Consider the following 24,411-nt stretch of genomic DNA (forward strand, 5'->3'; position numbering starts at 1 on the left):
AATCTCGAATCGATATGAAATCAAACCTGCTTCAACCCGACAAAATTTGTTTAGACTTGGTTTTAACCCGACCAAAATTAATCCAAATCAAATAGACCCGTTTTTTTCCCCATCGATCCAAATCGACCCGCTAATAAAATGAACCTGGCGATTTGACCTGCTACTCGATAAACTAGACTCGTATAATCACCAACCTGATTATAAACGAGCTGACATGAACCCAAACCCGCTCTCAAATTGACCCGTTTCAAAACAACCCGAATATGACCGAACAACTTACTACCCAAACTATTTACGACCTTAACCAATAAAAACCGCACAAATATAAACCAAAATTGAATCGACTAGATAATAATCAGAACGGAACTGAACCGCACCGCAATGATGAACCCGTTTTAAACCGAAACCATTTCATTCTGAACCGAATCCGAATTGACAGTGCTAGCTTACGTATGTTCCTTCCAATCTTTCATAAAACCGAGTAATGCGCGGGAATTGCTGTTGGCGGCGATCAATGCAGCATTCCTGTGTTCGTGCTTTCAGAAAGCATTTCTCCATCAGTTCACTTACCAGCACAAGTATTGTAACACCACCAACATCCAAGAACTTCAACACGCAAAACAAATTACAGAACTTGAATCAACTTCAATTCTCAGAAAATGATATAATCAAATGGAATACCCAGATAACCAATTATATGAGAAGAGGCCATTTCGAATCAGCCCTCGAACTCTTCAATTCAATGCCAAGTAGAACTGTAGTTTCTTGGAATTCAATGATATCTGGGTATTTGTCAAATCGCAGATTTCGGGATGCCCACCAGATGTTTGATGAAATGCCAATGAGAGACTTGTTTTCGTGGAATTTGATGTTGAATGGATATGTTTTGTACCAAAATCTAGCTTCTGCTAGATGGTTTTTCGAGAAAATGCCTGTAAGAGATATCGTGTCTTGGAATACAATGCTGTCGGGGTATGCCCGTGGTGGGTTTGTGGATGAGGCTAGGGAATTGTTTTCTAGGATGCCAGGAAAGAATTCTATATCATGGAATGGAATGATATCTGCATATGTGCAGAATGGGAGGGTTGATGAGGCTGCTGCGTTGTTCGAGTCAAGAGGAGGGTGGGAATTGGTGTCATGGAATTGTTTGATGGGTGGATATGTGAAGGCCAATAGGCTGGTTGAAGCCAGAGAAATTTTTGACAGGATGCCTGACAGAGATGAGGTTTCATGGAACACTATGATATCAGCTTATGCTCAGAATGGGCAGCTATCTGAGGCCCAGAGTTTGTTTATGAAGTGTCCGAGCAGGGATGCATTTGCGTGGACAGCAATGGTTTCTGGTTATATACAAAATGGTAGGTTGGATGAAGCTCGGAGAGTATTTGATCAGATGCCAGAGAAGGGTGTAGTATCATGGAATTCTATAATTGCAGGTTATGTACATAATAACAGAATAGATGTTGCCAGGGAACTCTTTGAGGCAATGCCTACGCGTAGTATAAGTTCTTGGAATACAATGATTAGTGGCTATGCGCAAACGGACGATATTCAAGAAGCTAGGAATTTGTTCAATAAGATGCCTCAGAGGGATTCTATCTCATGGTCAGCGATGATTGCAGGTTATGCAAAAAGTGGTCATAGTGAGGAGGCTTTACATCTATTTGCAGAGATGCATAGAAATGGAGAAAGATCAAACAGATCGGTTTACACCTGTGTTTTGAGCACATGTGCTGATACTGGTGTTTTAGAATTAGGTATGCAAATCCATGGGCAAGTCATTAAAATAGGATATGGAAGTGCAACCTATGTAGGAAATGCGTTAGTTGCTATGTATTGCAAGTGTGGAAGCATTCATAAAGCAAACTGTGTCTTTAAGGGCATACTTGAAAAGGATACTGTTTCATGGAATACTATGATTGCTGGCTATGCAAGACATGGATTTGGCCTACAAGCTCTGGCAGTATTTGATACAATGACTAAATTTGGGATAAGAGCCGATGATACAACCATGGTAATTACACAAATTTATTGTTTATTATTCCTGGCTTTTTTTAGCTGTTGAACTGTTATGAATTATATTAAAGTAGCATTGTTATGCCATGCCTCATCCTACCCTCTCCATTACTTTGTTTGCCTGTGCTGATAGGAGTTGGTGGAGGGGGAAGGGGAGGCCCAGTAAATTAACAGTAGAGTAGCATTATTAATGCAAAGCTGCAAAGGAACGCTAAATACAGCAGGATTTAGTGAGCCACTAGCAGTCTCCTTCAATATGATGGGAAGCTGCATCATGACTGGTCAGTTCATTAACATTCTTATTAGGTGGAGCATTAGAAAGTTTTCTTTGCATAGAGAAACAAATCCATTTATAGTGCTAAACTGTTACAGTATATGCATTCACATTTGTACAGTACTAGGACTCTGAGCATTATTTGCATAACATGGAAATTTATTTTTCTTTTCTTTTCTTCTTTTATGGAGGATCACTGGGGTGATAGTAACAGAATCTTCTGGTTGAATCATGATCCAGAAACTTGTACAAGTTAGGATGATGATTAAATCAGAATTGGTCATTTTTTTTTTTTTTTTTTTTGGGGGGGGGGGGATTTTTGCTGTCTAATGGCTGTTCACAACTTGGACTGTGTGATGTTACCCTTTTTATATTTAACTTCACAACTTAACTTAAATACAAAAGCACAATATTAAGAACACAATAAAGCACTCAACATTTAACACAACAAACTTTTATTAATATCATTAATAGCACATTTACACACAATTTTTTAGTGCATTAGACAAACCCTCAAGGTCATCTATTTATAGGAATGGGGGGAGACATCCCCCTCCCATAGGTGAACAAACACTATGCATGCATGTGTGCCAAGTGGCACTCATGCAACTATCCATACAATATTCCAAGTCAGCAATCCTAATCTAAACATAGTTGATCGTCACAACCATCCCTTGTGGATGTTCGTTTCCTACTGAATCCCTTGTCCTCGAACCGTCACCAACTATGTGAAGGGCAGCGTCGCTTGAGTCCTTGGTCGAGCGTCACATCAACAGACCATTGGAATAGTTCACCAACCATCGCCTCGCTTGCCAACCATCGCACTGATTCCAACCAACGCATCGCTTTGCAAACCATTGCATCCTTTTGCATCCGTCGCATCGCTTCGCACCCAAGTGCCGATTGGCACGTATCGCAACCCATCGTGCTGGTTCGCAAGCATCAAGACCCTTGGCAAGCATAGCGTCGCTTCGCAAGCATTGCGTTGCTTTCCAAGCGTCGTGTTGTGTTAAAGCTCTGTGCCGCATCCCAAGCATCACGTCGCTTCGCTGCCAAGTGCGCACAAGCTAAGGCTCGCCACGAGCCTTCGCACAAATCCAAGTCATTAAGCCCACCAAGCTTCAAGCCACCCTTGTGCCAATATCTAGGTAGCCCAAGCTACACTAGTACTATGCTCCATGGCATTAACCAAGGAGTTTCTTATGCCCCCTCCCCCTAGGAGACCCACCCCCTATAGAGCTTTATATTGCTCCAGGCTTGAAATACTACTGAACACGCAAACACATTACTTGGCTGCTGGCCCCAAGGTCTAATGCCTATCCAATGGACTTTGGCTTAACTAAACCAATATAGTGAAGAATACTAGTGCCTTTATTTACTTAAAAACCACACTATAGGGTCATATAGTACTATTTACATAGCTTGCCTTGCCTAGCGCCGAGCCAAGCTGCCACTGTGCCTTTGCCGAGCCACGCCATGCCACGCATGGAACAATAGGGGTCTTACAAACCTCGCCCACTTGAAGAACCTGGTTGTATCACGTTCCCACGAGCCCTATGCCCCGGGGCAATTCTTACACTGCACTAAGTACTCAACTTTGGCGATTTTTCTTACTTTTGCCTAACTCCCTTCGATAAAGAATCTTTTTTACTTCCTTAGTAAACTGTTTCCATATCGTTGGTGGATTCTTCTTTCTGATGCAAACCCTATGTATCTTTATAGTATGGCTTCAAATAACATACATGAAATGTGGGATCGCCCACTTTTTCTAAGACCTCAAATGGACCATTTTACCCTGGAATCAAGGCCCTTTGCGCCGTCTTGGTGCTTATGTTCTTCCAAACCTAAGGGGTAAGTTTCAGCAAAACCTTATCCCCAATGTTGAACTCCAACGGCGCCTTCCCTTATCAGCGTACTTTTTCGTGCGATTGAATGCCTTCTCAAGACTATCCTACACCTCGTCCATCAACTCTTGATGACTAATAGCAAAGCGGGGTGCTGCGGGACAACCCACATCCTTGCTTTGCTTTATGACCTCATTTGGCTTAAGTGGCTGCCAACCCATAGCCAGTTTAAAGGGACTCATCCCCGTAGCCGAGCTTTTAAGGAGGTTATAGCATAATTGAGCAATATCTAACAACTCCAGCCAATTCTTTTGTGAGGCTGTGACATAATGTCTTAGATACTCCTCAACCAAACCATTGATGCTCTCCGTTCATCCGTTTGCGGATGATTGGCCATCTGGAATTTTAATTCCGATCCCAATTAGTTGAACAAGGCAACCCAAATTCGACCAGTGAATCTGGTATCCCGATTACTAATGATATCTTGTGGTAAACTAAAATATTTGACAACATTACCATGAAATAACTTCGCTGCCTCCTCGACAAGGTACGCATTAGGAGCCGGAATAAACATAACATGCTTCGAAAGATCCACCACAACCATGATAGATCTTTACCCATTCACATTGGAAAACCCCGAAATAAAATCCATTGACACCGAAACCCAAGGCTGCTTCATTGAGACGCTCTATCTTGTCTAATTGGCATAAATGACATGATTTAACATATGCCTCCACTTCCGCATGCATTCAAGGGTAAAAATGAATATGTTCCAACAATGTTTGCGTCCTTTCCCTACCATGGTGTCATCATGAAACGATCTTAACAATTCTTGACGCAACTTGCCTAAACGTCCCCCAAAGGTTCCCCTTGTGCTAGCAATAACCCTTTTTCCATTTAATATCTTCGTACGGAATTATCTTTCACCTGCTCAAAACTTCATATATTGCGCGTTGTCTTTGCATTCCTCCCGATCGCACTGTGTAAAATCAGATTGCACACTCGTAAGAGCCGCAAACACTTCTTGCGTTTTTTTATTCAATGCATATGGTACACTGTTATGCCGTCCGGGTTTGTGCTGCAAGCAAAGTCGTATTCTTCAATAAACTCTATCCATCGAGCTTGCTTTAGCGACAATGTGAAATAAACTGTAAATTTTGTCCCGAACATATAATGGCGCCAGGTACGAACGCAATGAACAACTGCTCCGCCTCTTTAAGCTTTCGACTCTCGAGAGCCAAAGGATTTCCCCCTTGGACCAGGACCCCACCAATAGCCCAACCGTGAGGCATAAGTATGTACTTCGAACGGCTTGTCAAACTCTGGAAATTTTAGCACCGGTTTGGATGAAATTGCCGATTTTAAACTTTGGAAAGCATCATCACACTTGTCTGACCATGCCTAAGATTAACCCTTCTTCAAAAGATCAGTGAGGGGCGACACTTTTTTAGAATAGCCCTTGATAAACTTCCGATAACATTTGCTAAACCAAAAATGATCTCAACTCCGGGACAAACATGGGTTGTTCCCAATTAACGCTCGCCTTCACTTTATTTGCATCCATACGAACCGTTCCCTTACTAATCTTGTGACCAAGGAACATAATTTCAGTTTTCGCAAACTCGTATTTTCCTTTTTCACGTATAACTCATATTTTCGCAACTGTTCGAAAACAAATCTAAGATGTTTAACATGCTCATCCAAATGTTTGAATATTCAACTATGTCATTAAGATAGATGACGCAAAAACTATCGAGATAGTCGTAAAGAACATTATTCTAAATTGGAAAAAGTTGTCGGGGCATTGGTTAGTCCAAACGGCATTACAAGGAATTCATAAGAACCATATCTAGTTACACACGCTGTCTTGGGCTCATCGCGCTCCTTAAACGCAAATCAAGCTTGGTGAAATAAGTAGCCCTTGACAATCTATCGAACAAATCATCCGTCCTCGGGTTGGGGTACTTTGCCTTTCCATGCCTCCATCTTGACATGGACATCCTTCACAATACCAACGGAATTTGCAGCAGCAGAGTTAACCGTCTTGATCATGACGATGGCTGAACTTTCAAGCCCATTTTCCTGACTAACCCAGCTTTAAGAAAATTATGGGTAGCCCCAGTATCAACCATAGCCCACATATCCATTCCATTTACAGAGACCCTAAAATACACAAGGCCGTCAACGAGTTCCTTTTGCTCTCCTTTGAATGCACTCAATAACTTCATAGTGTTCATCTTTGGTGCAACATCATCGTCTTGATCCTTCTCCATGGATACATCATTATCACTCGATTCACCTGACGACACAGAAAGTTGTTGGCGTTTGGGGCAGTTTCTGGCTATGTGTGGCTCCTTGCAAATGAAACACCCGTCGCTAAAACGCGACTTCTTGTTTGAAGAGTTATCTTCCTTATTGTTGTCGGATTTTTGACTCGACTTCTCACCACTTTGGAAACCTTTCTTCTTTCCAATTTTTTCTTCTTTCCACGATCATTGTTTCTATCTTTTCTGCCTTTGTTATTAGAAACGTTTGACGGTTTCCAATCGACCAGTGCTTTAGCGGCAACTATTGCAGAATTTTTGAACTTTTTGTCTCCTTACTTCGGTTTGAGCCCATTATTTCAAACCCGAATGAACGGGAATAATTTGTCCTCTTTGAACATGTTGCTGATATCTAACATTAATGACATAAACTCCTTAACATACTCACGAATTGTGCTAGTATGCTTAAGGTCCTTTAACTTATCCCTCACAACCCAAGATGTATTAAAGGGCAGGAATTACTTTCTAATCTCGTCTTTCTTCACATCCCGTGAAGAAATGGGATCCTTTCTAGCCATTTTATCAGCCTCTTGACGAGACCTCCACCATAACTTTGCATCACCGAACAGTGCGGCGAAATCAACTTTACTGCCATCTCTCCAATTGATCACTTTAAAATAGTGCTCCAAATCCCAGACGAAATTATTTAGGATCTTCGAATCCCTAGTTCCATCGAATAACTTCGGTTCAGGGACTTTAGCACGATCCTCCGATGAGTATGGAGATGCCTTCTCTTCAATCGTCTTGCGAAGAAGAGTTATTACCTTAAATACTTCAATTCCGCATCCACCTTTAACTCCTTCTCCTTGTACAACGAAGTTCCATTAGGACCAAACATCTCCCTTTATTTTCCCACTATAATTTGAATCATTCCATTTAGGGGGAAGATCATCATTGCCAACCCTAAGTACTTTTCGATCTTGGCCAAAGTGGCCTTATCTTCTTCAGAAAACTTCTCCATTTTTCTATGATACTTTTGTAGGAGAATCTTTCGAAAGATTGCTAACTTTGTAGGACTAAGAGTGAGAGCAATGATTTAAAGGAGCGAGATTGTTTTGTTGATTTAGAGGAGTGGGATTGTGATGATAATCCATAGAGTAACAACAATTTCCTAGGAATAGGAAATCTAAACTTTCTTCCAAACGATAAGCAATTTTGTAATCGATAATCTGATAGGCATGAACCTTCTCTATCTCCAATCTCTTTATTTCTCGAAGATAAGGAGCAACAGGACGAGAAACTTTCTTTGCAATCTTCTTAGGAGGAGACATAAATAATGCACACAAATTTTTCAATATACTATGATGGCATAAGATCACACTAATTAGCCTAACTTCATACACTTAACTTAAATACGAAAGCACGATATTAAGAACACAATAAAGCACGCAACATTTAACACAACAACATACTTTTATTAATATCATTTATAACGTATTTGCACACAATATTTGGATGCCTTGACAAACCCCCAAGGTAATCTATTTATAGGCATGGGAGGACAGCCCCCTCCCATAGACGAACAAACACTATACATGAATGTGTGCCAAGTGGCACTCAAGTAACTATCCATACAATATTCCAAGTCAGCAATCCTAATCTAAACATAGTTGATCGTCACAACCATCTATTCTTCCTGTTCGTTTCCTACTGAATGCCTTGTCCTCGAACCATCACCAACTATGTGAAGGGCAGCATCGCTTGAGTCCTTGTCCGAGCGTTAAATCAACATACCATCGCAATAGTTCACCAATCATCGCCTCGCTCGGAAACCATCACACCGATTCCAACCAATGCATCGCTTTGCAAACCGTTGTGTCCCTTCGCATTTATCGCATCACTTCGGATCCAAATGTCGGTTCACACTAAGCAATGCATCGCTTCGCAAGCGTCGCGTCGTTTCGCAACCCATCGTGCTGCTTCGCAAGCATCACAACCCTTGGCAAGTGTCGCGATGCTTCAAAGCTTTGTGCCACATCCCAAGCGTCACGTCACTTCGCTGCTCAAGCCAAGTGCGCACAAGCTAAGGCTCGCCACGAGCCTTCGCATAAACCCAAGTCACTAAGCTCACCAAGCATCAAGGCAACCTTGTGCCAAGGTCTAGGTAGCCCTTGCTACGTTTTCAGTAGCTGCCTTGTGCCAAGGTCTAGGTACCATGCTTCATGGCCTTAGCCAAGGAGCTGCCTATGGCCGGCCTCCAGCCATACCCACCCCCTATAGAGCTTCCAGGCTTGAAATACTAGTGAACACGCAAGTGACAGTAACACAATAATAGCCTGCACTTGGGGCCAACACCCATCTAATGGACCTTGGCTTAACCAAACCAATATAGTGAAGCACCCTAGTGCCTTTGTTTATTTAAAAGCCACACCATAGGGTCATATAGTACTATTTACATAGTTTGCCTTGCCTAGTGCTGAGCTGCCAGTGTGCCTTTGCCTAGGCATGCCATACCGCGCATGGCACAATAGGGGTCTTACACAAAGCATGGTCAAGCACTCTCAAAATGAAGCCTCTTTGTGCTCCGCATTATTTTTTTCAGTCACATAAGCTTCACTTATTTCATCTTTGTGTCAAGGGTAAAGTTTAATGTCTCTATAGCAATGTTATTTATAGATTTGTATCTAAGCTAGAAGAATGCCTCCATACTGTCCATAGCTAATTTGATAATTGCTAATTATTGGTATTGACATCCGGTACCTAATGCCCAGTTCCGTGTCTATATCTGATGAGGCTTACGTCCTAGTCTTTGACCTTTCTCCTTGATAACAGTTTCGTAGGGCTCTTTAACATGCATAGTCATCTTATTTAGGTCTGGTCTTTACTCCATGATTTTCTCCCAGAATTTCTGTCTTCAGCCCAAAATAAAAAGGAAGAAAAAGAGCTACATGATTCATTCTCATAAGAAATGCAACATTTTAATTTAATAATTAATACCCAAAAGATAAAGAATAAAGAAACTTTGACTCCAAAGTAGCATATAGTATCCAAACATGAAACTCTTCTGTGCTGTTATCTTAGCTTTTGTTGCAATGTTATTGGACAGTTGACTTCGTCTTCTATAGCCAAAAGGAGTAGGACAATTGCTATTCTATTTACAATTTTAGATTTGAAGTATTTAGAGCATAAGAGTAATATGAATTCATGATTGAGCTAGTTAGATTGGGGTTGAAATGGTAGGTAACTGTATTGAATGTGTTTAAGGGATAGTAATTCTCAATTGTATCCCTGAAATTCTGTGTAATATTTTTTTCTTCCACTACATGTGATATGTGATATTTCCAGATTTTCCCATGTATATGGGTTTCCCGTTCCCTTGCTATTTCTCTGTTTTTCTCAAAATTTTCCGTAGCTTTCTGTAAATGGTTTGAAATCTAATATTAGGAAAGAGGATAGGTAAAAAAAATGATTAATTGACATTGTATCTTTGACCACGCTTTGGTTCCTACTACTTCCTTTGTTCTTAAAACTATTCTCAGTGGTTTCTAGCTGCTTCATTATCTCCCAGAATATGTCATCCCCATCCTTATTGTGCTTGTAAATCTGAGCCTAATATGTTTGAAGACTACTTAGAGCTAATGTTTTGCAAATACAGAACCAAATTAATTGCATGTACAAATATATTCATTAACACCTGTGACTAAGGAGTAAAACTGGAAATTACTTCCTCTTGTTCATTTTCTTATTCACTTTTTAATACCCTTGTTTATAGAATGTCTTGCTTATTATATTGATTGGCCTTTCAGGTGGCTGTGCTGTCAGCCTGTGCTCATGCTGGTTTAATTGACAGAGCCAAACAATATTTCTATGCTATGTACTCTGATTATGGCGTAGTACCAAGCCCACGACACTATACATGTATGATTGATCTTCTAGGCCGAGCAGGAAGTTTAGATGAAGCACAGCATTTGATCAGGAACATGCCATTTTCACCAGATGCTGCAACGTGGGGTGCCTTGCTTGGTGCAGCTAAGGTTCATGGGAATATTGAGCTTGCAGAAAAGGCTGCTGAGAATATCTTTAAAATGGAGCCTGATAACTCAGGAATGTATGTGCTTCTTTCAAATTTATATGCAGCTTCAGGAAGATGGTATGATGTTCGACAAATGAGATTGAAAATGAGGGACAAAGGGATTAAAAAGGTGCCTGGGTATAGTTGGCTTGAAGTGCAAAACAACATCCATACATTTGCAGCTGGAGATACTTGCCACCCAGAAAAAGACAGGATTTATTCATTCTTAGAAGAGTTGGAATCAAGAATGAAGCAAGATGGTTATGTGTCGTCCATAAAGTTGGTGTTACACGATGTTGATGAGGAGGAAAAAGAGCACATGCTCAAGTATCATAGTGAAAGACTAGCTGTTGTTTATGGAATTTTGACCTTACCGAAACACAAACCAATACGTGTTATGAAAAACTTGAGAATTTGTGAAGATTGCCATACAGCTATTAAGCACATTTCGAAGCTTGAAAGAAGGCTTATTATAGTAAGAGATTCTAATCGGTTTCACCATTTCAAGCAAGGAGAATGTTCTTGTGGGGATTACTGGTGAGAATGAAGAGATTCAAATTGAAACTAGAAAAAGATGCAACTACTTTCAATCATCTGGCATAATTTCATATTAGTAGTGGCTTCTGGAATCAATTGTGTGCCTTTTGTTAACGAACAGTTAAGCAGTATTGAACGAGATTTACTCTTTGGACAGTAAGGTCAATCTTGTGTTGCTGAAACTGGGCAGTCTTGTCTGCAGAAATTTTTAGCTATCACTCCATCAGATTAAGTTGGAATTTGGTCTGAGACAGAAGCTGTATTATATGTAGCTTCCTGAAGTGATTAGTGTGATTTTGATTGGAAGAAATGAGAAAAATTTTAAGCGACAATGTAAGCCACCTGAGCAAGTGTTCGGAAAAAAAAAAAAAAAAAAAAAATCAAGTTGCTTGCAAGAATAATACTAATATGAGGGATCTCATATGTAATTTCTTTCTTTTTGATGAATTGGTGCTTGTTAATTTCGGTGCAGGTCAGATTACGGATGTTTGGAGCTGTGACAATTTGAAGAGCTTGTTTTCTGATGTAATAAGTTGGTCAAGTATACCCTCCAGTTATACTGCAGACGAAGTGGTGAAAATGATGTTTCTATGATGAAGCAGTTCTTGTTTTCTTCTCTGTTATGCAGCTATGCTTGGGCCTTGGCGGTAAGTGTCAGATCTGTTCATACTTAGCTCTCTTAATCAGTCTAATAGATGCAGGAAAGAATTCTGATCTGAAACCTACATACCTGTTGCAATCAGATACAATGATGCGCTGAGGTCATGTGCAGTGTTGCTATTTCAAGGTCCTTAGTTGCTGAGAACTCTGGGATTGTACAGAAAGCGGACCAAAAGGAAGCAACTGATTAAACATTAATTAGTGATATTTCATGGTGCTATTTCCATCTTTACCTCTTCCTCGGAGCAGGGGTATGTATAAAAATTGATGCATCACATAGTTTTGATGATACACTTCAAATTTGTATTTCATCACATAGTTTTGATGATACACTTCAAATTTGTATTTCACTTTTGGTGTTAATAAATAAAAATTTTGTTGCACAAAATTGTCATAACTAGTTATGTTGGACGTTGTTTGGACTTTTTATAATGTTAGGCGAAAAACTAACCTCAGGTGCACCTACCTCTATGTACACCCTGGTGTATATAAAAGGTGTTGACACCAAACATCTTACAATAAAATTGGAAGAAGCTGTAAAATTTGAATGAAAGAAATGAACTTTTTTTTTACTGAGCACAAAGTTTTTGTCTTTCTCTACACTCTTAAAGTGAACTTAGAGCCAATAGTTTAAAACTCACGCTGCAGATTATTCCTGTTGTTAACTGAGGTACAAGAGCATCAAGTAGAGATTGAACAGCTGAAAAACTGTTGACTTCAGAAACGATTGTCTTTAAAGCTATACTTGCAGCATCTCTGTGTTCGTTCATATTCAGAAGCTTTTCACAAAGTTTGCTTGTCGTATCCAGCACCCTTGCCTCATTGACCTCCTTCACTAATTGAGCAAGACTGGAGAAAATGGTAAATGAGTCAATAGTATTTTATAATAATTGCAATCAAACATTGTAACCTCAATTTCCTTTTACATTTATATCATAAAGAAGAGAAATGCAGCATGAATTATTTGTGAATGGCTAAGCGAGCAAGAAAATAACCATTGTATTTCATATATGTTTCAAGGAATATAAGTCACTAAAGTGGCATTCTCAAACTAATTTACTATATACTATATAGGTATATTGAAATAAATTCCACAAGTAAAAGATGAACTCAAATAACTAAGTAGCACACCCCAACACATAATGTATAAGATCAACTTAAGAAAACTTAATGCTCAAAATGTAAGGTCTTGATAGATTGGTGACCATTGGTCTTTAGCACACAATAATGGCAACATTCACTTTACTGCCTAGTGCATCAAGCTCAAGTGTGCAAGATAATTATCATCAGAATCATCATCTGAAAGCCTTCAGTAAATTTCACCATCTGAATATATTAGCTTAATAGCTGTTATTTGCATCGTCAAACTTACATCTAGTGAAGCACATTTGCCCTGACATGTTGAGCATAAGTGGTAAAGCGAAGACATTATGCAATACATCTTTAGTCACTTTACTATGCCACCTCAGTCTGGCTATATAGTATTTAATTATGTTTTAGCAGAGCTTTGGCTATCCATTTGCGATATGAACCTAGCCTAATTCATAAAAGTGTAACGAGGTTATCATCGTTAATTACTTAATCCTATTATGTATAAGCAATAATTCCGCTGCACTACTTTTGGTATCTCTCTAGAGAACAGGATCAGCAATCGATACCATACAAATTTCTGACATTGTGACCTTGATTTACTACAGATAATAGATAAAGAAAGAACCTGGTTGACGGGCTGGAAGTGGGCACGATGCAGAGGAGGCCAAACAAGTAACAACCCATTTTGCCTCTTCAGCTTCTTCAGTACCTCGTTCCATATCCAGCCTGAAGATCAAAACCCCTATTCTTCAGAACCTTCTTCCTTATTTCATACCAAAATATTGTGCACGTTATCAGAATCATGTTGCTCAATCTTGCGTATTTAGTTTCTAATATCTGAAAAAAGAAGAAGCAAGACAGAACTTAATTCTAAATGGAAGAAGTTCATCTCTTGTCAAGTGAATGATATATTGCTGGAAGTTCGAAATCCAGAAAATACACAACCCAACTCCCAACCTCTTCAACATGAATCAACGAACCAATAACAGCAATAGATACTATGGACAAAGACTTATCAAGTCACACATTATGGACATCATAAGAGGCCTTACATAATGCAGTTTAGAGAGAATCAATGTCCAATGCTAAAAACACAAAAGAGAGGAAATTACTGGTAAGTGATGACTTGTCAGTTACATCATAAACCAACAGAATACCCATTAGCAAACACAAAGTCATATACTATGGGGATTCAAATTAATATGCATAGAAAACAGGCGACTAAGTCCCATAAAACACATTTTAAGACCAATCTAAGATAAAATTACCAAAATGTAATTCACATTTCACCGATTCAACTTCAATCAAACTACATATAACAGTCATATCATCATTAATCAACCAATCTAAGCTGAAATTACCAAATCATTACATAATCGGAATGAATACAATTTTTTAAAGAATTAAAGTAAGTCGTCAAGTACTCTAAACAATTTAGCCTATTAATTTGGGTTCAAATGTGAATTTTTGAAAAAGGTCCTAAATTTCTATTGTAAGAATTAAAACTAAATAAATACAGAGGAAATCGAACATTATTATTACGATCATATTAAAAAAAAAAAAAAATCAATTAACTTTCACAAGGTTAATTGGCCTATAATGACAAACTTTCCACCAATTAACTTTTTTTTTTTTTAACAAAGGTTAATTGGCCCCAACCGAAGGCTACTATCACAAGAAGCCTGCTGGTAATGCCCAGTGGGGATAGGGGATAGGATTGGTGCCTGATAAAAATCAAACCTCGCATCTCAAGGATGCAAGACGACCTCTGGACCACTGCTCCAAGAGGTCTTTCTCACTTTCCACCGATTCATAGCTTGACCCACAGTGAAATTATAGCCTAATATAACAAAATCATCAAACTTTATTTTATTTTTATTCAATAAATAAACAAAAACAATCTCCCACTCTAATTACGAAAAGAGCCACGGAGTATTATTATTACGGTGTATTATAAAAAAATACATATACTATACTCCCTCCGTTAAATATTATCTACAACTTTTGCCATTTCGGGATGATTAAAGTTATGTGCAACAACCTATTTTCTTTCTATTTTAAGTAAACAAAAACCCTAGAAATTACATATTTACCATTACTTAAAAATTCTGATTTTCTTAATTTTACCCTTATCTTAGTTTAATCACAATAATCTTTTTAATCTAATCTAAAATCATTAACCTAATTCTACCCACCCTATTTACTCATCTGCTAGTCTACCCACCACCCATTCATTTCTTTCTTCAACCTCTCTTCATCACCTTCACCTTCTCCCTCTACATCTCTTTCACCTTCACAGTCACGACCACCGCCCCTCCCACCACCATTCTCTCTCCTCCTTCACGACCACCGCCCCTCCCACCACCATTCTCTCTCCTCCTTCACGACCACCTTCCATCTCACCACCGTCTTTCTCCTCCCTATGACCACGACCCTTAGCTCCCACCACCACGAACGATCCTCTTCATCTCTCCTGGACTTTATGAGCTTTGATTTTCTGGACTTTGATTTCAATTTTCTAGTTTTGATTTTCAAGGTTTTGATTTCGATTTTTGGGTTTTGATTTCGATTTTCTGAGTTTTGGTGTTCTGGGTTTTGATTTTGATTGAAGGTGATGATGATGGTCTTGGTGGCGTGGGTGGTGGGGTGGTTTGGGTTAGAGGTGGGTCTTGGTGGCGTGGGTGGTGGGGTGGTCTGGGTTAGAGGTGGGTTTGGGTGGTGGGGTGGTCTGGGTTGGAGGTGGGTCTGGGTGGTGCGGTGGTCTGGGTTGGAGGTGGGTCTGGGTGGTGCGGTGGTCTGGGTTAGAGGTGGGTCTAGGTGGTGCGGTGGTCTAGGTTAGAGGTGGGTTTGGGTGGTGGGGTGGTCTGGGTTAGAGGTGGGTTTGGGTGGTGGGGTGGTCTGGGTTGGAGGTGGGTCTGGGTGGTGCGGTGGTCTGGGTTGGAGGTGGTTAGTGCTGGTGGTGGTAGTGGTTTCGTGGGGTTGGTAGTGGTGGTGGTTTCGTGGGGTTGGTAGTGGTGTTGTTGAAGGCGGCGGTGGTGTTGGTGAAGGCGGTGTTGGCTGGTCTTTGCCACTTAATTACATTCTCTCTCCACCTTAATTTCATGCCACAAGTTACTTAACTTTCTCTAATCTTTGCCCCTTAACTTTTGCTTTGGTTTCCGCAAACTCCCATTTTGTTGCAGATAATATTTAATGGAGGGAGTATTATAAAAACAGGGCAATATTTATATACTTCCTCCATCTCTTATATAAATGTTTATTACTCTTTATTATGTGAGTAATAAATATTATAAATAGACATGTAAATAAGGGACGGAGAGAGTATCTACTTTTATCTTGTATTTAGAAAAACGAAAAGTAGGGTTCTAGTGTGGTACCATAAGTCCGATTAGGGCGATGGCTGGGCGACATCTTCTTCTCTGGAAAAAAGCAACATCGAAAGTGAAATTCAGCACCAGTATCGGAACTATGTATGCTTCAAGGTTGCATCGTCGTCGTCGTAGTGTTGATGATGTAATGAGCGCAAATGTAATTGAAAAGTTAACACGTAATTCATTAAAGAAAAAAATAAAGCTTCAGAGCGATTTAGCTGATTGGGCCATGCCCGTTTCTAAGATTCTGATGGCCTATGGGCGAAATAACAAATTGGGTCCTTAATTATAAAGTAAAGTAAAAAATTTAAATTTGCATATATAAAATATTTTTTTCTTCAAAATAATACATTAGTTTTAATACACATTTAAAACTTCAATTTAAGCATCCAAAGACGACTACTAAAACATTTCTTCTGCTGTATTGTGGTCTACTCACTTTTACGGTAGTCCTTATATGAAAGCTTTTACTTAATTTTTTTTATCACCCACAACTCTACAAAATGCCATATTAAAGTATAATATTCTAAAATCACAAAATTTAGCTAGAGACATAACCTTGAATCCATAATGGAATACATGAAAGTTCAATACACGTGAAATTAAAATATTAAATTTGGAGAAAATAATTGGTGGAAGAAGTTATGCATGTGAATAGTGAAAGTAGTAGAAAACAGGAGCATTTATTATTCATCTAATTTTAAAAAAAGCAAAGAATTTATTCATCAAATTTCTATAACTAAAACTGAACAAATTGTAATTGAACCCCTAATTCCTTAGGCCCTGGGCAGCGGCACCTAATGCCCTGCCCAGGGACGACCCTGATTGGGGCGACCCTGTTTTTCCCGCTACATTTTGGGATTGTGTTTGCAGCAAAAATGCGGATATTTTGAAAGGTTTGTTGAAGGATATGAGGAACCTTAACAGAAAGAATATGACCAAACTTGAAAGAAAGACAAAAGAGGCGGAGTTGATCAAGCAACAACTAGAGGATATCGATGCCAAGGATGGGGTGTATGGATCAATGTTTCATGTTCATGATCAAGCTATCGCTAACATTGCACGTCACATTGTTCAAGGGTACAATCAGCAACAAGTTTTTTTCTTTTCTTATTTATTTATTTATTTTTTAATTTTTTTTCCCTTACGCTAGTTTTCTGAGTTTTGTAGAAGGAAAATTTGTTGAAAACCATCTTATAATTTTTTTTTTGTCCAAGCACACCTGTTTTTAATTTTTTTTTTGTTAAGTCCCACCACTCCCCGTATTCCGACAATTGACTTAAATTTTTGGCGTTGACTAGCATGTGCACCTCACGTGACCCACTTAACCCTACTTTTCTTATATTTTTGGAAAAATGGAAACTAATAATCCCACCTTTAAGTTTTCTGCTCAAAACAATCTCACCTTTTCGAAATCCCTAAACAATCCCACCTTTAACCACCATCTGCTTAAAACAAGCCTTTTACTGATTTGTAAAATTGGTAACCTGTTTCAGAAGGTAATTTGCCACGTGTCACATTTTGATTGATTTTTTTTTAAAAAATTAAAAAACAAATAAAAGAATTAAAAAAAAATCCTTCTCTCCCCTTCCCAGGACCAATGGCTCGCCATTAAAACCACCCTCCCCTTGCCAGAGAAAACATACTTAGCATACTCTGTGATACCGACTTGTCGGCGAAGCTCTCACCAATGGACTCAAACAAAACGCAAAATTCGCATAATTTGTTAGCCACCAACCTCGCCGGACTCGCCTTGAATCGGCCCGGACTCACCGGTTACTGCACCGAGTTAACTCACAAGGTCCAACCACCGAAATCGACGATGAACTCACATTCTCACAACACTCGATTTAGATCAGAATAATTTCGAGATAAGACTAAATTGTTGTTGTTCGCAACGGCGGCGGTTACGGCAAAACAGACCTCGAGTTTCGCGTGGGCCAGATAGGAGAAGGTGAGGTTTGCCGATTTGGTGGCATGGAATATGGTTGGGAGTACGTGGTGGAGGTCAGGTGGATCGCTTGGGTTAGGTGAGGGGGTCAGCTAGGATTTGAGGGTGGTTGGGTTTAGGGATTGGGTGGGGGGTTCTGCTGACCAGGCGGCGAGGTTGGGTGGTGTGGTGCAGTGGCGGGGGGTTCTGTTGGACCAGGCGAGGTTGGGTCAGGTAGTGATGTGGTGGTGTTGATGAAGTGGTGGTCTGGTTATGCTGGGGTTGGTGATAATGGTGGAGTTGCCATTGAAGAGGTTAGGGAGAAGAGATTTAAGAAATTAATAAAAAAAAATCAACCTATTATGGGTAAAAGGGATCATTTTGAGCAGATGGGGGTTAAAGGTGGGATTGTTTTGGGATTTCGAAAAGGTGAGATTGTTTTGAGCAGAAAACCCAAAGGTGGGATTATTAGTTTCCATTTTTTCCTTTATTTTTTTCCCTTTTTCCCTCCATTCACTTTTCCTTTTCGTCACTCCTTTGCTTCCATTTCGCACAACGGTGGCTTCTCCTTTCTGCAACTCAGAGGCATATCTAATTGAAGATCCATCAAAATCGTATCAAACACAAAGGGAAAACGCAATTCAAGCAAGCATTTATACGAATTTATTTATTTTTTAAAGTTTGAACAATTAATTTAAGGAATTTGAAAATTAGGGTTCATAACCAATTGAATGAACTGAATTTCGAAAATTTGGGGATGCGTTTTGCTATTCGTTTTATAGCAATTTAAATTTTGCGATTTGTGTTTTTCGATTTGTTTTATAGCAATTTGTGTTTTGCTTTTTGTTTTATGCGAATTATAAGATATGTTCTGCAATTTGTGTTGTGATGTGTAACTGTTTATGGGGTGTATTGTCAGGTAGGATGGCTGTTGTTAATTCACCAAGAAGGGACCAAAAAATGGAGAAGATGAAGAGGATGTACAGGGAAACAGGAATGGTGATATGTGCCTGTGTTGTTGTATCTGTTGCTGTTAGCATTATTGCTACTAAAATTGTTGCTTAGTTTCATTTATTGAATTTGGTAGCTTTTAGGAGAACTAATGGTGATTGTAATGGTTCAGTTTATGTACTGTTCTGCGAAATGGAAGCAGAGGAGTGACGAAGAGGGGAAGTGAATGGAGGAAAAAGGGGAAAAAAATAAAAGAAAAGTGGGGTTAAGTGGGTTACCTGAGGTGCACATGCTAGTCAACGCCGAAAATGTAAGTCAATCGTCGAAATCCGGGGAGTGGTGGGACTTAACAAAAAAAAAAAGTTAAAACAGGTGTGCCTTGACAAAATAAAAATAAAAATTATAAGATCGTTTTCAACAAAATTTGGTTTTTATAAGATGGTTTTCAACAAATTTTCCTTTATAGTTTGGTTGAATTGATCTTTTAACATTGTAGAATGCAACGCTGGAGTTTGCAAGGGTGATCGATGTAGTTCCTGACCCTTTTCCCTTGGACTACCATTTATGGATTGAAGCTCGTGACCTTAAAGCTGCCTCTGTACCCATCAAACTCCAAGCTTTTTATACCATCAACACTAAGGAATTCAAAGTTAATGTTGTTCAACCAGGTGCATTTTTATTATTAGTTATTAGTATTATTAATGATTTTGTTGTAATCTTGGAAACAATTAGTTAATTAATGGGTTGTGCTATGATTATGATTATGAATGACAGTCTCTTACATGAAGTTCCTTCAGAAGTTGAGCTAGGAAGATCGTGAAACCCTACTATACGCAAACATCCGATATTGTCCCATAATTGCAAAGCATCTAGGTCTTAAGGGTCGGCATGAAGTGTTTTGTAAGCTTCTCTCGCGTCTCAGGCTGCCTTATGATGATTTTTCCGGTATGGGATGACCCCAAATCAAAAATGATGATCCGCCTCCTAGTCCTAAGTGTTTTGGGTAAAAATACCCAAGGCCACGGGGCCCAATAAAATGGTGACGGTGTCACCTTTTAAGAGAGGTTCAAAATGAACCAATCCTTTATTGACACGTGGCATCCCCAATCATTGGGAAAAAGGCGGCTCTCAAGGCCCAATTCCCGGGATAGCCCACCATTCCTAGGTTTCCATAACCTAGGATGGCAGCACGCATCCTAAGACCCTATAAATAGGGAGATGTTCTCACCTGGGAAATGGTCCAAAAAATATTCCCAAAAACGGAGCAATTCTTAATTGCAGATATTATTCCTGATCTCGGAATCTGAGAAGCAACTTTACATTCCTCACTTTTTATCTTCCGAATACGTTTTAACTTGATCGTCGGAGGCAGAACTCCACCCAATCGGAGTCTCTGTTGTTTTGCAGGTACAGGCGTCCGGAGTCCAGTCTTGGTGTTGTAACTCTCCCGAGGGACACTGAAAACCCCTATACATTTGGCGCCGTCTGTGGGGAGAGTACCTCTAACATGGCTTCACAAGAACCTGTATCGCCTCCTAATGAGAAACGGCCTAAGACCAAATTTGAGGTCTATTCGGACCATGATACTGATGATGACATTGAAGTCGAAACGTATGTGGCCGCTGATGGGTCACTCAGAATCAGGCGCACCCGTCCTAAGTAAAGAATGGAACGGGGCGTTGATTAAGCTGGTCCTAGTAAATCATCCGGATAGCCGTCTGAACAACACCAGGCGGCAGAATGTACAACCCCCATCACCCGAGACGAACTCATGAAATTCATGACAAGTTTCAAGGGGGAGATAAAGGACTTGAACAACAAGAGGATGGCTGGCCCCAACAGAGGTCAGTTGGCCAAGAAGCCTTCTCTCTCTGAGAAGAACAAGCCGGTTAGGGACCGAGAGCCCACTCCGCATCCAAGATCAAAGGAGGGGAAGCGGCCCTTGATCGATCTTACTAAAATCCGATTCCCTAAGGTAGGGAAGAGGAAGGTCATTTGGCATGTCCAGCCGGACGGCTCAAAGAAGTCATACTCTAATGCCCGGATGTTAATCCAGCAGAAGAAAAGCCAACAGTTGTCTGAGTTGGCTTCAACGTCGACTTACCCAGACAGCTTCCACAATACCTCAATGAAGTATTCATAATCAAACCGAGAGAGTTAGTCAGGCGGCTTGTCCATCCGTACTGGCCCTCAGATTATCCATTCGGCTCCGTATGTGCCTCAGCAGCCATACATGCCGTATGTGTAGGGTTTCGTAGTGACCCGACACTACGCGGAAGGAAACCCACCAAGACCTGCCCCTTAATTAAAGCAATTAAACAAGCATAATAAACTTAATCAAACAAGATCAAGGACAAGAATTATACCTTTGACGCGTGCTTCGCTCCTAAAGAGCTCTTACTTCAAAATCCCGAAAAGACGAGATCTCTGACGGATCGTACCCTCGACCCGACCCGAGCGTCCTAAGTCTTGAAGGTTAGTCAAGACCCGGACAAAATAACTATGAGTTTTACGAATCAAAGGTTTACTCTTTTTCTTAGAGTTGCCTTTTTAATTCCACTCAAGGTTGTATCAAATCCCAATACCAAGCTTGGTATTTATAGGGAAATGATCCCTTGATTTCCAATCTCTCATCAATGTGGGAGAGTTGGTAAAATGATAATTATTTAATTCCAAAATTAAATAATTAATCAACTCAATCACAAATCGACACATGGCACAAATATAGAGAAAGCCAAGTGAGGACCAAGGCTTGGGGGGGACCATTGCCTTGATCCCCAAGGCCATGTATTGGTCCCTACACACCATGCCCAAAACCGAGTCAAGGTGTGCTAGCTGGGTGCCAGCTAGCGTGCCTTGCTGCCCAGCACCCAGCCAGCCAGCCAGTGCACGCTGCTGCTGGGATGTGCTGGTGCTACGTGCTGGCGCTGGGCGCTGCTAGCACCTAGTGCTGGCATTAGCCCCAGCAGCCCACGCACTCACTCTTCGCGCCTCACTGCTAGCACAGCCAGCATGCGTGCTGCTAGCGAGCCACGCATGCTGGCCACACTGCCCCCCGCACCATTCGCATACCCCATCGCATACACGCACTAGCACAATGCCTACGCTAGCACTAGCCAGTGCCTAGCACTGCTTGTGCTTGATGCGAGGCATGTGCGCACGTACACGCACTCGCATGCGTGGCGCTGCTGCCTAGCACCTAGCCAGGCATTGCACGCACACGCACCAGCCATGCGCCACGCACCACGCACTGCCAGCCCACACGCATCACATGCGAGGCTGCTTGTGCGAGGCTAGTGTGCGAGGCTGCGAGTGCCAGGCTCTAGCATCGAGCTGGCGCGCAGCCCCTCGCATGTGCTGCGATGCTTAGTGCTGCCATGCGAAGGCTAGCACTCAAGCACACGCACATGGCGCGCCATTGCCAGGCAGCTAGCCATGCCAGCACCTGGTGCTTGCGATGGTGCTGCCAGGCCAGACACGCACGCACGTAGCACCTAGTGGTTGCGATGGTGCGCCTGGTGATGCCATGGCCTGCGATAGGCGCCATATGCACCCAGGCACCACGCTAGCATGCTTGCTAGCTGCTATGGGCTGCCTGGTGCCTGTGTGGCCTGCGATGGCTGCCATGCGCACCTAGGCACCCATGCTAGCTTGCGATGGGCTGCTAGGGTGCGCCTAGGCTGCGATGGTGCCTAGCACACCATGGTGCGCCTAGCACACACATGGTGCACCTAGGTTTGCGATGAGCTAGCCTAGCCTAGCTATGGCTACGCTCATGCTTGTCGATTGTGATTTTGCGACGCTCGGTATCGACGCCCTAGGCTCGATTTCCGACGTCTGTATTCGTAAAACTCTGTCGACTCATTAAATCCTTTTGGATTAATTCGACGTCTCGGATCGGAGATTCGATTGGGTTCGACCCGAAGGGTTCAGTTAAGATTAAGCTGTAATATCAATTGTATCCTGATATTACTGATCGGAAGCGGCCTCCACCTAGGCATTCTGATCACTTGACCTTACTGAAGAATTACCTCTGTAATAATTCTGAACCTTCTATCGGAATAATACACTTGTTGGAAGGACACCATTCCTTTCAATCTCCCACTTGTCCTTCCGGACAAGTGTGCATATTGTGTATAGCTCATTTCTTTTGTCACTTAATGTTTCTTCGTGAACTATATGGTAAGATTCTTTTTCATCCTTATTACGTCTTTAAGTGTTTCTCGATCTCCAAGTTTGACTGTCAATAAACAGATGATTTCTAAAATCCATCTGAGCATGGCCATGCATTTTACAGTCTCACTCTTCGAGCGGCCTTTTAAACAACAAAATTTTTTCCTATTGTTAGTAGGGGGACAATCCCAATCTTGTATTGTAAGTTCTTCTTACTGAGAGGACATAGACTCCCGAGTGTTCCCGTTATGATCCCCAGTTACGGAAGACGTTAGGAAACATCAAAGAGCCTAGTACTCAAACAAGAAAACTTCACAGTACTCATGGTCTGAGGAAATAAGTTCCGATAGCCATAATGAGAAACATACTTATGACAAAATTTAATTTTCTTAAAGTACTCTCATAGGTCTTATCCAGTACAGTTCCAAACTGTACCTGTGCAAATGATTTATGACTGTCACGTCCTCGCAGCACAAGAAACGGTGCTGTAAATCTTACTACACACTAATCTATTGCGGTCATCAATCGTCCATCTGTTAGATGACTCGATTAGGGATACTTTTTGATTTAATATTCAATGTTCACTTAACAGGTGTTTCTTTATCCAAGACATGGTCTTGATACCCTGTTTTGAATATTTCCGTAAATCGAATGGACTCATTATTTAATTCTAAACCACAATTAAATAGTAATGGAGTAAATGATAATTTTGCAAAAAAAATTAATTACTCCATTAATGAATGGTTTTAGTACAGTGTCTTACATTAAATCAACCCTGTTTAATTAAAACACTTGTACAGGGAATATCAAAGCCAGTCTCCAACATGCTTGATTCCCATTGCCTCAACGTGTTTGTTGTGTTTCACTTGAGGCAAAGGTTTAGTTAAAGGATCGGCTACATTATCATCCGTGCCGATCTTACAAATTCTGATTTCACCTTCGGATTTCCATTCCCTTATCATGTGAAATCGCCGTTGCACGTGTTTGACCTTCTGGTGTTCTCTCGGCTCCCTGGCCTGAGCGATAGCTCCATTATTATCACAATAAAGGTCTATCGGTCCCTTGATTGAGGGTACAACACCAAGTTCACTGATGAACTTGCGAATCCAAACAGCTTCCTTGGCTGCTTCCGAAGCGGCCAAGTACTCGGCTTCAGTTGTAGAGTCTGCAGCGGTGCTCTGCTTGGCACTCTTCCAGCTGAACGCTCCTCCATTCAGACAGAATACA

The 24,411-nt window shown here is 40.8% G+C and overlaps 1 protein-coding gene and 1 long non-coding RNA gene across 3 annotated transcripts; one reads left to right on the forward strand and one right to left on the reverse strand.

Annotated features, from left to right (window-relative positions):
• Positions 1-456: 456 nt before the first annotated feature.
• Positions 457-11,843, forward strand: LOC110722388 (pentatricopeptide repeat-containing protein At4g02750-like). 2 transcript variants are annotated; one of them, XR_002511588.1, is made up of 4 exons: positions 457-2,014; positions 10,205-11,340; positions 11,480-11,654; positions 11,751-11,843. XR_002511588.1 is itself a non-coding variant. In XM_021901655.1 (2 exons), exons 1-2 carry the CDS (start codon positions 485-487, stop codon positions 11,009-11,011), a joined length of 2,337 nt encoding a protein of 778 aa, XP_021757347.1. In that variant the 5' UTR covers positions 457-484; the 3' UTR covers positions 11,012-11,720. The 2 variants fall into 2 exon arrangements, 1 of the variants encoding a protein (XP_021757347.1); XM_021901655.1 differs by lacking the exon at positions 11,751-11,843 and having other exon boundaries at positions 10,205-11,720.
• Positions 11,844-12,430: 587 nt separating this feature from the next.
• LOC110722389 lies at positions 12,431-19,719 on the reverse strand. Its single transcript, XR_002511589.1, has 3 exons — positions 16,137-19,719; positions 13,385-13,596; positions 12,431-12,516 (listed from the first exon to the last, which is right to left on the reverse strand). It is a non-coding gene; the product is annotated as an uncharacterized LOC110722389 (long non-coding RNA).
• Between the last annotated feature and the right edge of the window lie 4,692 nt (positions 19,720-24,411).

The sequence above is a fragment of the Chenopodium quinoa genome, unplaced genomic scaffold, assembly GCF_001683475.1.
Source record: "Chenopodium quinoa cultivar QQ74 unplaced genomic scaffold, ASM168347v1, whole genome shotgun sequence".
Classification (NCBI taxonomy): Eukaryota; Viridiplantae; Streptophyta; class Magnoliopsida; order Caryophyllales; family Amaranthaceae; genus Chenopodium; species Chenopodium quinoa.

What these genes read in the sequence shown, in the direction of transcription:
- LOC110722388 (XM_021901655.1), top strand. Translation starts at nt 485, where the DNA reads ATGCGCGGGAATTGCTGTTGGCGGCGATCAATGCAGCATTCCTGTGTT. An exon ending in GAGCCGATGATACAACCATG is followed by an intron (nt 2,015 to 10,204) that starts GTAATTACACAA and finishes TTGGCCTTTCAG; the next exon opens with GTGGCTGTGCTGTCAGCCTG.